The sequence below is a fragment of the Daucus carota genome, chromosome 4 (genome assembly GCF_001625215.2).
Source record: "Daucus carota subsp. sativus chromosome 4, DH1 v3.0, whole genome shotgun sequence".
Classification (NCBI taxonomy): Eukaryota; Viridiplantae; Streptophyta; class Magnoliopsida; order Apiales; family Apiaceae; genus Daucus; species Daucus carota.
Window position 1 is genome coordinate 41,252,580 of NC_030384.2, and position 15,857 is coordinate 41,268,436.

The 15,857-nt window shown below is 31.7% G+C and overlaps 2 protein-coding genes across 2 annotated transcripts; one reads left to right on the forward strand and one right to left on the reverse strand.

The window, feature by feature from the left end:
• Positions 1-79: 79 nt before the first annotated feature.
• LOC108218193 (transmembrane emp24 domain-containing protein p24delta3-like) lies at positions 80-4,451 on the reverse strand. The gene is made up of 4 exons (XM_017391109.2): positions 4,103-4,451; positions 2,033-2,233; positions 872-948; positions 80-747 (listed from the first exon to the last, which is right to left on the reverse strand). The coding sequence occupies exons 1-4, from the start codon at positions 4,298-4,300 to the stop codon at positions 603-605; spliced, it is 621 nt and encodes a 206-aa protein (XP_017246598.1). The 5' UTR covers positions 4,301-4,451; the 3' UTR covers positions 80-602.
• An 801-nt stretch (positions 4,452-5,252) lies between these two features.
• Positions 5,253-8,135, forward strand: LOC108216368 (heat shock factor-binding protein). Its single transcript, XM_017389120.2, has 5 exons — positions 5,253-5,405; positions 6,807-6,860; positions 7,007-7,030; positions 7,129-7,171; positions 7,829-8,135. The coding sequence occupies exons 1-5, from the start codon at positions 5,403-5,405 to the stop codon at positions 7,966-7,968; spliced, it is 264 nt and encodes an 87-aa protein (XP_017244609.1). The 5' UTR covers positions 5,253-5,402; the 3' UTR covers positions 7,969-8,135.
• The last annotated feature ends 7,722 nt before the right edge of the window (positions 8,136-15,857 follow it).

Genomic DNA, 15,857 nt, shown 5'->3' on the forward strand with positions numbered 1-15,857 from the left:
TTAGTTACATATGATTTGATCTCCAACATGAGCCTTAATCTGGTAAATCATCTCATCAAGGTTACTATTTTGTCCCATACATATATTACAGTTCTTTCCGAAGATCCAGTGAGCACCAAAGAGAAGGGTTGTCCATCTGTTATCAACACAGAACCAAAGGAAGAACCACCCATGATTGTCTCTTTACCTGGTCCTGTTTTCTGGATTACACCATTATTGAGTTCTTCCTAGGTCTGAATGTATCAGCTACACTGAAGAAGCTCTCTGGAGCAAATAATTTATTGAGTTTGGTGATCTGCCGGACCGCCAATGTAGTAAAATGTTGGAAATCACGAGTAACAGAGGTGAACAATTACTAACCTTGGTTTAAAGTTCGCACAAAAAAGTGAACAGTGTGGAGCAGTATGTTGAACATAACACATTCCAGTCAGTTTGTCATTATATATACATTTATATGTTAGAGATAAAGCTGTCATTATTTCAATAGTAATGTGCAGGTGATACTAATAGTGCAAAATGTGCCTTCAGCATATTTATGGTAAAAAGATTTTACAATATAATCAGCTCCTAGTCTGCTACACATCATAACTAAGTGGAACTAGCTAGATTAGCTTCTTCTTTTGAAAAAAACGCTTCAAGTGTGTTATCTGTAATGCAGAAACCACAATGCACACACTCAAGGACATGAAACTGTACCATGCTACTCTAGAATTTGTGACTTCGTTCACTATTCTCATCTCAGACTCTCTGCAGGTCATGGAAATATAATCCAAGTAATTAATTAGTAACAGGAACTTGGTGGAAATTATAATGTCATTTTTAAACGTGAATATGAAGATGAGAAAATGCATCACGGATCACAATGACACACCTGCGTTTCAAGTCAAATATATTTTCATGGATGGCCTCCACTGCTGCTTCAAGCTTTCTCAATTCAAGTTCAACACCCTACACAAGGTGACCATCAGAACACAGAAAAGAGTGTAGAAACATATTAACGGGCCGCTGCAAAGGTCTTGCTAACTTCAAAGCAAGTAATCATTTTCATCTACATGTTTATCTTAACAATTCATACAACAAAGCCTTTTAAACACAAAATACAAGTACAATTTGTCCAGATAATCAAAATAAGAAATCATTTAAATTTTAATAATGCCAGGGTATCTAAAATCAGAAAATTGACCTGTACTGCTGTTAATCTTTTGATGATGATAAATCAAAATGGATACACTGTACCAGCTAAGATATATGTTTCACTTCAATTCCAATTTCATAGAGATAGAAAACATTTTAAGAAATATTATGTTTCTTTCAATTAAGGAACACGTTCTGAGGACTTTCAAATAAAAAAACCAACATCTTAGTATTTTGTTTTCCATGATGATCATAACAGCATTTTTAGAGATGTCATTATGCTTTGTTCTCACACTCCATCTAATGTTATGGCACTATCATTCTTTCACATATAATGCAAGTGACGAGTTAATTGTTAAATGCCTAGCACAATGTGACAATTTTGCTCTTCTGAACCAATAACTAGGAAACAATTAAGTATCTGCATACATACATATTAAAAATATGAAGGGGCACCCTGAAGTTTCATTTACTAAGGCTACTCATAAAATACAGGTAACCTTAAATTAAAGAAGTTTGCAACAAATACAATTAAGTTATTGTTGCAAAGACTTATTGAAGTGCCATTTTTTTTACCTTCAATGATATCTTCTAAATCAACGGAATTCATTATACTGATCCCAATATATGAAATAACTAAATGTATCAATTTTTAATTAATATGTTTCTTAATTATATATCTTTGTCCAAAATCATTCTGATTCATGTGTACTATCAATAGTTCATTTATTATATTATTTGGCCTTCCTTTTTTTTTTTTCTTTGTTTTTTTTGAAATGAAATTCTGAAAGGTCATGAGAATATATTTCTGCTTAAAATTGAAAAGTAAGTGGGGATATAGCCCCTGCTCCTTCTGAGTTCTGAGCTAGGTCAAAGTGTATATTCTTATATGATATACCTCAATCTTTTCTCTTTTGGCAATCAAGTCCCAATCCTTTGCAGCTATTCCAATTCTCCAGTCCAAGTTGACACTTAACTCTCCGGGGTGATTTGTCCAGAAACATGTGAGGTATAGACCAGCCTCGCTTGTGGTAAATGCAAATTGACCATGTGTCACATTCTCTCTGCTGTGAATAGTGGTCCCGTAAGGTGATGAAACCTGAAAGTAAATTTTAGACTCAATTACATAGATAGAAGAGGACTACAAAAATACTGTGATCATGCACATTGTTGCGGAAAAAGATATTAAGGTGCTGTTTAGCTGTGTATTTTGTTTTCCAGTTTTAGAAACAACATTATCACGTTTCCTGTCTTCTGTTTCTAAAAACTGTTTTCTAGTTATATAGGGTCTGAAAACTGTTTTGACCAAACACCGCATCTGTTTTCAGAAAATTGTTCTTATGTTTTAGAAACAGGAAACAATTTTTAGTTATAAAGCCAAACAGCCACAAGGCCCACAACAATGGATATTTTGTTTTGTTCATTCCAACAGACTGATTTATAGATCAGAAAATCATAGGCAGTCAAGCATACCTAAATCTTTTACACTATGTTCATCATATCTTTCTTAAGGTTCAATAATTTAGGTGATATTCACTGGTCAGCCCATTTAAACTACTATGGCACCAAATATTTAGCATATGCAGATGAAAAACTTTCATTTCTACTTCCATTCATTTTATGATTCAATTTGCAAAGTTACATTAATCACGCGTCAATAAGGTTGCATCTTTCTTATTGCATAAATCAGCTAAAGTAACTAGCAGCATGACAAAGATAAACACACTGGATAGTGGATAGCCACCACAGTGTAAGTTGACCGTAAAGTGCAAACAACTACATAAACCTGAGGCCAATAAATCACCTTGCACTTGTCATTACAATCAAACGTAACTAACTTACTATTCAAGTCAGCTAATGACCGATACCAAAAATTTAGAATTTAGAAATATATTTAAATACATTAGCATAGAAAGAAAGATACAACATCTGGTTATTAAATCCTTAGCCTAAAGAGGAGAAGCTGGAAACTTATCAAATAACCAAGGAACAAGAACTGAGTTAGTCATATTACTTGCCAGGAAAAAAAGAGATCCATAGTCAATGATTCTGGTGTGGAGCAATACTCATCATACAGGTTTTATAAGACTACAAATGTAGTTTATTCAGTGAAGAAGAAGAAACACAGTAACATGTGTATGCCCATTACCTCATCAAGAAAGTATACATGTAAACCCAATGACACTCGGGGATCATAGCTGGCCCCTATTATAATTCTTCCCTCTCTATCCCTTTCCTCATATCTTATTTTTGACATTGCAGAGGGAGTGAGGGACATAAATATACAAGTACATTCAAAATTAAGATTACACCATTAGACCTCTTTTAGTGTGATTAGACAGAGGAAGTCTAATTTAATCTACGAAGTGTCCTGGCAAAAGAAGCTTTTGATAGATGGGAGCAAGCAATGCCTCAATCAAAAAATATCAAACCCAAGCTTGCCTCGGCCAGCCACTACAATACTAGACTAGTTACTTGATTAAAACTATCCAGAATGACAAAGCCTCCAATTTTCCATCCCTAGATCTTAATATATATATTTCATTTAAAGTTTCTATAGTGTCGAGCATCTAAATACTACTACTACTAGACAATCATAGAGAAACAAAACAAACAAACCTACTCCTTATAATTATATAATTATATATCCAATCACTAAATGTTTAAAATTTAAGAAGAAACCAAGTAGCTAGAATGGCTTGTACTTGTTTGTTGGAACACTAGGAAGTAATAACTTAATTCATATGTAAAAGGTCCACTTGTAATGTATGGAATTAATTTCCTGCATGAATTTTAACACATAAACCCCCAACCCTACACAATCAATCAAACAAAAGAAGCCCAGTTCATAAAATAGAGTAAATATATACACAGGCTCGCGCTCATGCAAAAACATTTCACACGTGATCTCACTCCTCTCTGTGTGAAAATGTTCGCCATTGAGCGCGACCCGTCTGTTTAACGGTACCCGGACAGAGATAGTAGGATGGGAACCCTGAGGATCCTCAACCATGTAATCGCCTAAACAAACAACGTTGCCATGAATTTCCTCGGAAACACACTTGCTTCCAACCGCATGTAAGCTCAGCCACACCCCTTCACTCTTCTTAACCAAAACGACCATCATCACCAAATTTAACATCAAAATGTAACCATCGCTTTTCATCCTTTTCTCTAATGTCTTTGTACAATGTGTGTAATTCTCCTAAATTCTCACTTATTTCTGATCTTCGAGTTTGTTATCATGCCTACAACCATTTTTTATTTTCATCATTTATATTATACTGGGTCGTTACAGAGGCCCATACTCTTCACTCCCTTCAAAAAGAACCGGACATCGAAAGACAATATATTTCTGGAATTACTCTATTCATTATGCCGGCTTCCCAGGGTATAATTATAGTGTAATCAAAAAAAATAAACAAAATATGATACATATCGTTTCATCCTACTTATTTCTATATTTTTATTTTTCATAAGTTCTTATAAATTATAACTTTATAATTTATATTTAATTTTTTTTAAACAAAAATTTAAACATAAATTATATAACGATTATAATAGTATTAAAGTGGATATCGTGTCCCCATTAATATCGTTATTTGGACTGAGAAAATATGTTTAGATACTATAAAACTGTGCATAAATGATTAATTACAAGTAATTTCCCAAGATTGATTTGATGTTTTTAGACAAATTCTAACGATATTTATGTTATTAAAATACTACCTCCAGTATTACCTGTATTATTACTAATTTTTATTATAAGATTATTTTTAATATTATCTTCCAACCGAATAAATTTGGCTAACATACTTCATAGAATCTCTAATTACATAATATTATTAAAATAATATTATAACAATTAACATATTATTTCAAGTTTATCTGAACTTTAATGATAATTAAGACATCAGTCAAATAAAAGAATTTATAATTACATAAAACATATTTTAATTTTTTCAAAAACCGATCCATCAATGACTTAATATTTTAAGGAAACTATGAAATTCACATGTAATACATGTGTTTATAGGACCCATGTGTTTTAAAATTAAAAAGAATCATACTAATGAGTGAAAAAAACGAATAAATCATATTGATAGAATTAAAATTACATAGAAAAATAATGCACTTAGCTTAAAAGGAGAGCATAAAAATACGGCAACATATGAATCACAAATCGAATAAAATCATCACAATCCAATCCGTGCAGAGGTCTCCAATCCTTGGCTTTCCAAACCCTAGAAGCTCCCAACTACAGAAAAATGGTAATTTACATCTCAATTTTATCGTGCATTTCAATTAGGGTTCCTCAGTGTACATAATTACACCCGTTTCATGTTAATTTAACTTTGTATACCTGTTATATATGTTATGTATGTTTTTTAATGCTTTTTGGAGCATCAGATTTGGTGTTTTCGACTGTTTCCTTGCTACATGGTGCTTTATTTTGTGTTGTCCGGATTATATTATGCCTTTAGGTTTGGAGATTAATTGTCGAAATTTGCATTTCCGCCTGTAAAATTTTCAAGTGGTCTAGATATTGGAAGAGAGGGAGTGTGATTTAGGTATTAAGACACTTGCCCGAGTTTGAGGTTTTATTTGTTAATGTCCAGTTTGTTCACCCTTGTCTTCGTATTTGATATGTTTTGATATGGTAATGTGTAATGTTAAAATGTATGTGGATGAGGTTGGTCATTACTGAAATGTGTGGAAGGATGGTATCTTTTACAGATTTGTATTTTCTTGATCATGGAGTCTGCAAGTTTATTGATAGTGAGTGAGAAGCATTGTTCCTGATCTGGAAATAATTAGTTAAAGGGATTAAGTATCAAATTGGTCACTATATAATTAGCAAAGTTTTAAATTTACCATTCACAAATTCGGAGTCTCAAATTGGCCATTTGGCATTTGCCACACAAAATTGCTGATTTTCGGTGATAAATTTGAGATTTTGTTAGTTTATGACATACTTAAAAAGTGGCTAGTTTGAGACCCACCTGCTTGGAAGTGGCCATTCGAGACTCCAATTTTATCAGTGACAAATTTGAAACTTTGCTAATTATATAGTGGTCAATTTGATGCTTAACCCTCGGTTAAAGGCTTGTGATTTCAGGTGAGAGTGTGAGAAGAATTTTTATCCTTTCTTTAAGAGAATAGTCAGTATATTAATGAGACTATAGGTTCATATAATGCTTAGTGGAAGTTGTGTCGAAGATCCAAAGGTTTAAGATTTAATTTTTCTCATAAACATCTGTGGAGTGAAACAACTTAGTGGTCATAGAGGTTAAAAGAGAGACTCTATCAATGTTACAAAGAAGGCAATTTGGAACCAAGTTCATGGAGGTGAAATCTTTAGAATGGATGTTGGCAAATTTGAAAATAATAAATTTGGAGCCATGGATCTGGATTGACAGGGTGATGTAGACTTCATGACCTTTTACGACAACAAAAAGCCACTGATGTTCAAGGGTTTTCTACTGATTGGATTTTTCTAGTTTTTGTTTACTTTTATGTTCAAAACCAACTCTATCTTATTATTAATATTACAAATCTCATCACCCTTTTAGAAAAAGTGGATATGTATGAAGTATGCTTTAAGTTCTTAAATTAACTTTATTCTCTGACCTATAATATTTCAATCTTTATTGACTTGATCTACCCGGCAGGATGGAAGTGATGCAGATGATACGAAGCAGAGCACTGCTGATATGACTGTATTTGTGAGTTCTGTATACATAGTTCCTCATATATATGCTTTTGATATTTGTTTAGTGAAGTACATCTGGTTGGTTGGAGGTGAAACATCTCTAAATATATAAGGATATGACCTGGCAGTTGTCCTGAACTTCTGTTTATTTGATTTCAGGTGCAAAATCTTCTCCAGCAGATGGTATACATTATGCTCTACATGTTTTGGAGTTCCAATATTTAGGAGCCGTTAAAATTTTAAACTAAGTTGTGTTTTTTTTTTGGTTTTTGTAATTTCAGCAAAGCAGGTTCCAGACAATGTCGGACTCCATTATTTCGAAGAATATCCTTTCTATTTGCTTTTGCTGAAAATACTTTTTCGTGTGTGAAATGCCGAAACCTAAACTTGTGATATGACATTTCCTTTTCAGCTATATAGCCTCTTATTGTAGTTAAAAGACTGCATCCCTGCAACTGCACAAATGACACATGTACCTCAGTATTCTTGTACTGGATATTTTTAACAGTGCATAATTTGATATCATACATTTGAACGGTTCTACAGCATAATATAAGGAAGCATTTGGGGGGGGGGGGGGGGGGGGATGTGGAACTGAGATCGTGCATATGGTATACTTTGTAAGTTGTAACATAAAATTAAACCAAACAAAAAGTACCTAATGTGTCCTACTAGGAAAACATTAAGTAGGGTGATTAGATGTATGCAAACCTTAACCTTACTACCAGGAGTAGAGAGGGTGTTTCCTTTAACATAATATATTTACATTATTTATTTACCATGATGGCAATCCATTTCAACAATTACTTTAAATATTTTGTGTGTTCATGGGCCCCGACATGTGTTCAGATTTCTTTTTCTTGATTTATAATGTGTACACATTCAGATTCTTCCATAGAAACATTTCTTTTTCTTGAAATATAACGTTGGTTTAAAATTTAGAGTTGCTATCACATTCTTGTTTCTTTGACTAAGAAGCACTCGATGAGATGGGCACCCGGATAGATGAATTAGAGCAGAGCATCAATGATCTAAAAGCTGAAATGGGACAGGAAGGAACTCCATCACCCTCCGCTGCGAAAGCAAAAGAAGAACCCAAGACGGCTGATGATTCTGCTTAGTGTTTAACATCAACTTAATGTGTTATTTTGTTTATATCCATGGTTACACATTACTTGTTTGTATTTGCAGCTTGTAATTTTGAAGCTCATTGAGTCTGAGACATGTACGTAATAGAGCACTTTTTTGTGCCTTGTTATAAACAGTTAAGGGATAATCATTCTTTCTCTCTTGCGAGTTATATGTTGTTCAAGCAAATACTTTCACCTGGTTTGTGCTGTGAGCTGGAATAAGCTTGTGAGATGCTTTGTAGACAACTGATATGATGGTACTAAGGGAGTTGGGGTTGGTTTTTCTTTTGCTTTTTTAAATGAAGATATCTGTGTCTGAGAGGGGAAAGGATTAGTTGAAGTAATTCGTTGTTTGTTTTGCTGAGTACTTTAATCGCCTGTTGCTCAAATGATTGGATCTTTGGATCTTGCTATGTAAATTCATATCTTCAAGAGAATGAATATATGTTTGGTGATTGTGAACTGCACTGGTTGACTGCTATTTCTGTATGAATTTACATGATTCAGCGTGCACAATGGTAGTGTTTCAGGTGTTTCTATTTTAACTAGCTTTGTAGCACAGAGCTCTAGATTGTGTAAAATGTTGTTTCTCATTTTCTTAAAATGATGTTATTGTCATTGCACTTGTTTATGAGATATTTGTGCTTGTGCGAGGTCAGATGGATATTATCTTTGGTATCCATCTTTGGTTATTTAGCATAAACTGTTTTTTTTTTGTTTTTTTTTTTGTCACAGCATAAACTGTTGTTTTCGTTACAGCTCTAATTATGAGAAATTTGTGTTTATGCTAGGTTTATATGAATAATGGTTTTTTTTTTTTCGTTTTCGTGTAAATTTTTTGTACAAAGATTAAACTATTCAGGACAGCGTAAACTAGTGTTATCTTTATTGCACATTTTTGTGACTCGTCATGGGTCTTATTTCTAGATCAAGTGTTAAAGAAATTTGTGTTTGTGCTGGGCTTTATGACTTTGTTTACTTTTGTATGAAAAGAACATGTCATATGTGAGATTTATTATTGTTTGCAACTATGGAGTTAAATCTTATGGAGTACAATTTTTATTTTATAATATTAGAGTTCAATATCTCGATATTCATTGTAATTTAATCCAACATCTCATATCATTTATATATTTTTTAAATTAGCAACCCATATGTATAATCTGGTAATACGTTCTACACGTGAGTTGTTGATTTAAAAAAATATAAATAATATTAGACATCGGATTAAATTATAATGAATGGCTGAAAAATTGGACTCCGATATTTCAAAAATGTGTGTAATTCATTGAATTAACTCTGCAAGCATAATACATAGAATTTATATATGCATGATTTCAGGTAATGTCGAATAACCCGAAATCCATCCTAAAATAATCTGATTTTTTCATGTCAATTTTGAATCAACCCGAAACTAAGTTGAATCTGAAATTTTTTGATAGGAATTCGTATTTGATTGAATTCATGTTTGATCGTTGGAAGTAATTTTGACACCCCGCTGTCGAATAATTTTATTTTTTGAATGTATTGTTAAGTATTTTAAAATCCACCCTTTAAATCTATGTTAAAAATTGTAATATTTAACTGAGTACTGGCCTAAAACCATCCACTCGCTCACGACTACATTCAGCCATTCAGGTGCTCACTACTGTATATGTTACACTGCAAAAATATGAATGCTCATGGGAGAGCCAAATGACAAAGATGCTAAACTGCCTAAATGAGCCCAAAGAGGTTGTTACAAGTAAGGATATGCATCAAAATCGTCATCAAACAAGCAAACAACATGCAGAACATAGAGATAAGGAACTATCGTTAGAGATAAGAAAAGACAAAAGAAAGAAAGATAAAAAAAAATTAACTCAAGAAATATTTCGAGGATAATATGTACAATTATAAATTATTCATGAATACGATACTTTGTAAAATAGGAATTATGATTTAAGAAATAAAAGCTCTGAGAAAACAGTCATAGTAGGTGAAGTTCGCAAGCACTCTTTAAATGTTAAAAAGAAAGTTACTACCATCTTCAAAACAGACTGTAGAGCACTGAGCCCAACTAGAACACATTTATTTCGATTCAGTCAAAATAAGATCCTGTCAAAAACTTTTCAGTACAAACAGAAACCCTACTCACTCATCATTAAGGCATCATTACCTTCCACATCTGCAATGTACTTATGTAGGAGTATTTATTTCCTTGGTTTTTCGAGTTGATACCTCAATAAATTATCTTTCTTTTAGTTTCCTGTTTATGTTTTAGAATTTAACATATTTATATATGACAGTTACTTTTAATGTTCTCATAGATGCAAAAGTAATTGAGGCAATCATAAATTCTACTAACAAATTAGTGTAAAGAAGAACAAACGAGTCACTTACAATTTGGAATAAATGTTAAACTTTAATAGCAAAGAACTCTTTTTTTAGAAAGGGATACTCCTCGTCCCATTTTACATGTCCATTTTAGTTTTCAAGGAGTCAAATTGATCTGACTAAATTATAACAATCTATTCATTATTTTTAAAATCTGAAAGTTGCATTTTTTTTAATTTTTTTTTTTTAACTTAGGAACCCGCAGCCGCTACCCTTCGGGTGCGCACTGGGTAAAACCCACGAGTTCACGCAATAGCCTGCAAATTATGTGAACCAAGGTAAACCGCACCTAAGCGCGACAGGCACGAGTTGCATATTAAAATGGACTGAATATACTTTCTAATTATATAATTTAGTTCTTTTAAGAAATAAGATAATTTAGTTAATTTTATTTTAAAATACTTCGAGAACCTTTCCGGAAGTCGATGACTATGATGAGGCCGCTTGATTCATGGGAATTTGGAATCATATATGAGTTTTGTCCATTCCAAATTCATAACCGGTGCTTGGTTTAGAAAAACAAAATTTCAAACCTTTTTTGATACCAAGGGTGAGGTGGGTAAAATGGAGGCATGAGAAGCAATTTCATTTTAATTTTTTTGTCTCTATTAAATAATTAAATATTAATATTTAATACAAGACTAATTAATAATAAGAAAAATAGAATGATAATAATGTTTTATTTTAAATTTGGGTTAATTATCTAGTTGGTCACTGAAGTGGGCGTAATGTATCAAATTGGTCACTGAACTCAAAACGATATCAAGATGGTCACTGAAGCGGCCACAAATATCAAACAGTATCTTGAAATATAGGTTCAAGCAGTAAAAATATTATTTATAAAGTTTTACATATTATTTTTGAATACCAAAACCAAGTAAAAGGTTATGAATTCTAATATTTATGATAATATAATTAAATTTTATCAAGTTTATTTATTATTTATTTTTAATTAAAACAGAGAAAATAACTATATAATAAATAATAAATAAACTTGATAAAATATAAATATATTATTTTAAATACTAAAATTCATAAGCTTTTAGTTGGTTGTGGTAACCTTTAAAATAATGTGTAGAACTTTATAAATAATACTTTTACTAATTGAACTCATATTTCGAAGTACTTGTTTGATATTTATGGTGACTTTAGTGACCATCTTGATACCGTTTTGAGTTCAGTGACCAACTTGATACATTAGGCCCACTTCAGTGACCAATTTGATAATTAACCCTTTTAAATTTGTATAAATTTATAACTTAACTTTTTAAAATCGTATTGATTCCGACACTAAATCAGATACTTGATAATTTAACCCGATTTTCCATTTCAATCTCATAGGAGTACGTATTGAGAATCAAACGACACCTTATAAAATATAATTTTAAACACATATTTTTTAATCCTATTTCTCATTCCAATCTCGTACACATCGCAAATCAAACGACAGCTCATGAATTATAATATTAAAAGTTAGTTATAACCGGGTTAGATATGGGTTGGGGTGATGAAATTAGTAAATGAAGCGGAGTCACCTCCTCATGTACCTGCTATAAATCACTCCCTCCCCCTCTTTTAGGGTTGTCCATCTTCATTCCCCTTTCTCTATTCCTCTTCTCCATCCCCTCCCCTCTCCAATATACACCTCCAATTCCCAACCTATCATCCTTACAATTGACACCCCTCCCTCCTTTTTCAGTTGTGATACCTTTCTCCGCAAAACGAATTAAACCCTCCCTTTTCCATTAGGGTTAGGGATATCCATATTCAACAAGAAGAAGATTAGTGTTTGTGGGGGATGTTGGCTGGCTCGATGCATTCACTTTTGATCTTTCACAGCACCGATCATGTGATCTTTCTGTACTGGATTTGATATATTTATATATGAATTATATCAAGTGACTGCATCGGACCAGGCTTCATTCCTCTCAAACCATTTCTTCCCCTCCTCTCCAAAATATTAATATTAATTCCGTTTGATCTGATTAATTAATTAATTACATTCAGTTTCTTTGTTTACTGTTGTGTGTATATATTTGTTAAATTATATGCGGTTATGTAATTTCATCAAGTTCTCTGGATCTAATTAATTTGATATCTTAATAATAAATCTGTAGATACAAAAAATATATGCGTACATAGACTCAATGATATAATAATGATTACAGCAATCTGCAGTGGAAGGCTGTACATGCATGTGGTTTGCCAAACGAACTTCACCGCTAAAATCCAACATGCCTTTATTTGTTGGTCATCTACAATTTGACTTTTGAGGACTCAAGTTGTATGTATCCTCTTGTATTTATGTGTATACTCTTTTTCAGAACATAATACCTATCGTAACATAAACGTTTGGATATTTCAAACCTTTAAAACATTCATTTGAAATCTACCATCTTGCTAGCTGCAATCTCCACGTCCATTTTAACTTTTGATCACTCAAATTGATTATATTTTAACTGAAATTTACTTGTATCTTAATTGAGAAAAAGAATAAAAATTATATCATTTTAGTCTATTTTACATAAAACTTTCAGATTTTAAAAATAATGAATAGATAATCAATAATATTTAGTCAAAAATTGATCAATGTGACTCCTCGAAAATCAAAATGAAACAGAGGACTAGTTAATTACATCAATTATGAATTAACACGAGTTATGTGAGCGGTCCAATACATGTAATTTGACGATTAATTACGTTAATTATAATCGATGGGCAAAATTAACTTATTAATTAAGAGAGAATTTATTAAAATTCAAATTCAGTTTGTTTTTTTTAAGAAAACTATTTAGGAATTGTGAAAATCATCTTATACATTTGTTTGGTCTAATATATGAAACAATTTTAAATGATAAATGAAAGTGATGTTCTTCAACGAAGCAAAGAAAGTGTAGTTATACATGAACATGAATTGGAAAAGTGGAGTCAATGAAGATAGGACCTAAATGCTGACCAAGTTTATGAGTAGGGTCCTTAAAGTTAAATCCAGACTCCAAAAGCTATATGCACAGATTTTCAACTACTCCTTGTACTCCTTTACATATTTAAATTCATTTCAATTAATAGGAGTAATCTTGATTTCAGGGTGACTGAGCTTACGAACAACATCCCTATATTTCTCATTTCTGCTACTCTCCCTAGCCTAGCATTCTACCAGTACATTGTACGTATATATAGTGCAAAATCGTAACTTCAGATCCGATTGTTTTATTGACGAGAGTAAATAGGAAACAAATAAATTACGTACTGCTATTGCAGTTGCCAATCAAAAACTTTAAAATATACTATTTTTTTGGAAAAAAAATACTTCAGTTAATGTTTCATTATACATGTCCATTTTTGAATAAATTACGTATATTAGGAAAAACTAATATTTATAAAAAAAACTTTTATTTATTTATTATATTTATTGCATTGACCAATTATAATATATGAAATACATTTGATCTAGAAAATATAATTTAGTAAAAGTTGTTGTATAAACCTCCTTGTATACACGGACTGCACTATTAAAAATTGAAATGGACAAGCAATATCAAAATATTTTTTTATTCTCCACGGTGTACATATATAATGAAACAAAGTGAGTACTAATTAAATTTAAGTATATACATTCCCTCATTCATATGCAGTATACACCATTGAAATTCAGTGTATGTGTATGAAAGTAGTAGAGTATAATGCGGGGAGTAGATGGTTAGGAGCACAGTAGTAGGTGGAATGGCGACAAATGATTTGGAGATGATTGAAAAGAAACAAGAGAAAAGCCCTAAGACCAACGGATGTGATGTGCTTGCAGTTGCCTACCTAGGCCTCACTTAAATGGATGGACCAATGTTCCCCTCTCTTCTTTTTACCCCTCTATATTTACTACTCGTACACTATTATTTAATCTACTGTTATTTTCTGTCATTGCGCGCATAGACTACAACTTATTACTCACTGTACACTGCTCAGTTTCATCTTTGACAAGCAGCTTGTAAATTTCAGGCACAGACTACTTCAGGTTTTCAAGTAATCTTGTATAATATGATGCCCGACTAGTTCTTAATAATCGGAAATCGGAACTAACTGATAAATCATTCAGGATTTATCAAATATAATTTTTGACCAAATCACAATGTAATTAATCAATCCATAAAATAGTTTTTAAGAATTAATTTGAGACTAATCGGAATTTTTTCATTAAATCGGAGATTTTTCAAAAACACTGCTAACATGCAGTAATTTCTTATATTTATACTTTCTTTTTCCAGTTTTCTTACTAGTATTACTTACTGGTTGCAGTAGTCAGTGACATATATAGGAAAATAACCACCAGAAATGATAACAGGGAATCATACATGTAAGGTGAAGCATGCATTTAGACTTGAGATCGAGTAGTCCATGTACATGTAAAAGAGTTGAGCATTGCATTGAATGTTATCTGTTCAGGGGGACGAAACTGTTGCAATGAATATTGAATGGGGAAACGTATGATATTAATAATGTGGTTGTGTTACAAGTTGTTGAAGTTTGGAAGCATATAATTAATTCACCACTGAATACTGATACTACTGCCTAGCTAGCTGCTCATCATAAAACTCAGTGTAGTTGGTTGGTGTAATGACCAAAGATTCCATTTCATTTATTAACCTGATGCATATCAAGTTTACAAGGAGGAGACAAACATGCATGTTGAGAGCTTTCATTTTGAGCGTTTAAATTAAGACAACTGAATAAGGCTGATCATTTTAATCACATTTTCAAAGATTTGTTTAATTTTACTACGCAAGATTATATAGATGGTGGTCAATGAAACATTTAGAAAATAACACATATACAAGATATATTTTAAAAGTTCTGGATGCATATTATCTCCGGAAAATTATCATCATTTTAATCAATTTGTCTCCGATTTATTTGAACTTTTTACATATTTGTGTTTCAAGATGGATTTAGGACAAAAATACCATCTATAATTTATTTGTGTTATCGTATTTTTTGGGGGGAAAGACTTATAAAATATTATTAACACTTAATGATCTCATGAATTCTTACTTTATACTCCCTCCATGGCAAATACATGTCCATTTTGAAAAAATAAATTGTTACCACTTCAACCTTCAATGTAAATTTATATTTCTAAGATCAACCATATACCACATATTATGTTCAATTAATGATGGTTGAAAAATTTATTTTTGGTTGAAATATTATTTTATTTCCTAATTTATTCGTAAATGATATCACTCACACTTTCAACAATTATTAATTATTAAATAATCAATTTTTCATTTTATGATATATGTATATATCGATTTAAAATCTTTCTTTTATTTGTTCATATTTTCCAGATGTACACAAAAAAAGAGCTTTTTTTCTTTGACATAATTTTATCATCTAAATATCCCTATTTATCTTAGCTATCCGATGATCACATGATAAATTTTTTTAAATAAAAGAATTACTTTGACTCTTGAGATTCATCCAACCTTAAAAAAATGTTTATTATTTAACCT

What these genes read in the sequence shown, in the direction of transcription:
- LOC108218193 (XM_017391109.2), bottom strand. Translation starts at nt 4,300, where the DNA reads ATGAAAAGCGATGGTTACATTTTGATGTTAAATTTGGTGATGATGGTC. An exon ending in CCAAAAGAGAAAAGATTGAG is followed by an intron (nt 949 to 2,032) that starts GTATATCATATA and finishes CACCTTGTGTAG; the next exon opens with GGTGTTGAACTTGAATTGAG. An exon ending in ATATTTGACTTGAAACGCAG is followed by an intron (nt 748 to 871) that starts GTGTGTCATTGT and finishes CATGACCTGCAG; the next exon opens with AGAGTCTGAGATGAGAATAG.
- LOC108216368 (XM_017389120.2), top strand. An exon ending in CTGCTGATATGACTGTATTT is followed by an intron (nt 6,861 to 7,006) that starts GTGAGTTCTGTA and finishes ATTTGATTTCAG; the next exon opens with GTGCAAAATCTTCTCCAGCA. An exon ending in AAAATCTTCTCCAGCAGATG is followed by an intron (nt 7,031 to 7,128) that starts GTATACATTATG and finishes TTGTAATTTCAG; the next exon opens with CAAAGCAGGTTCCAGACAAT.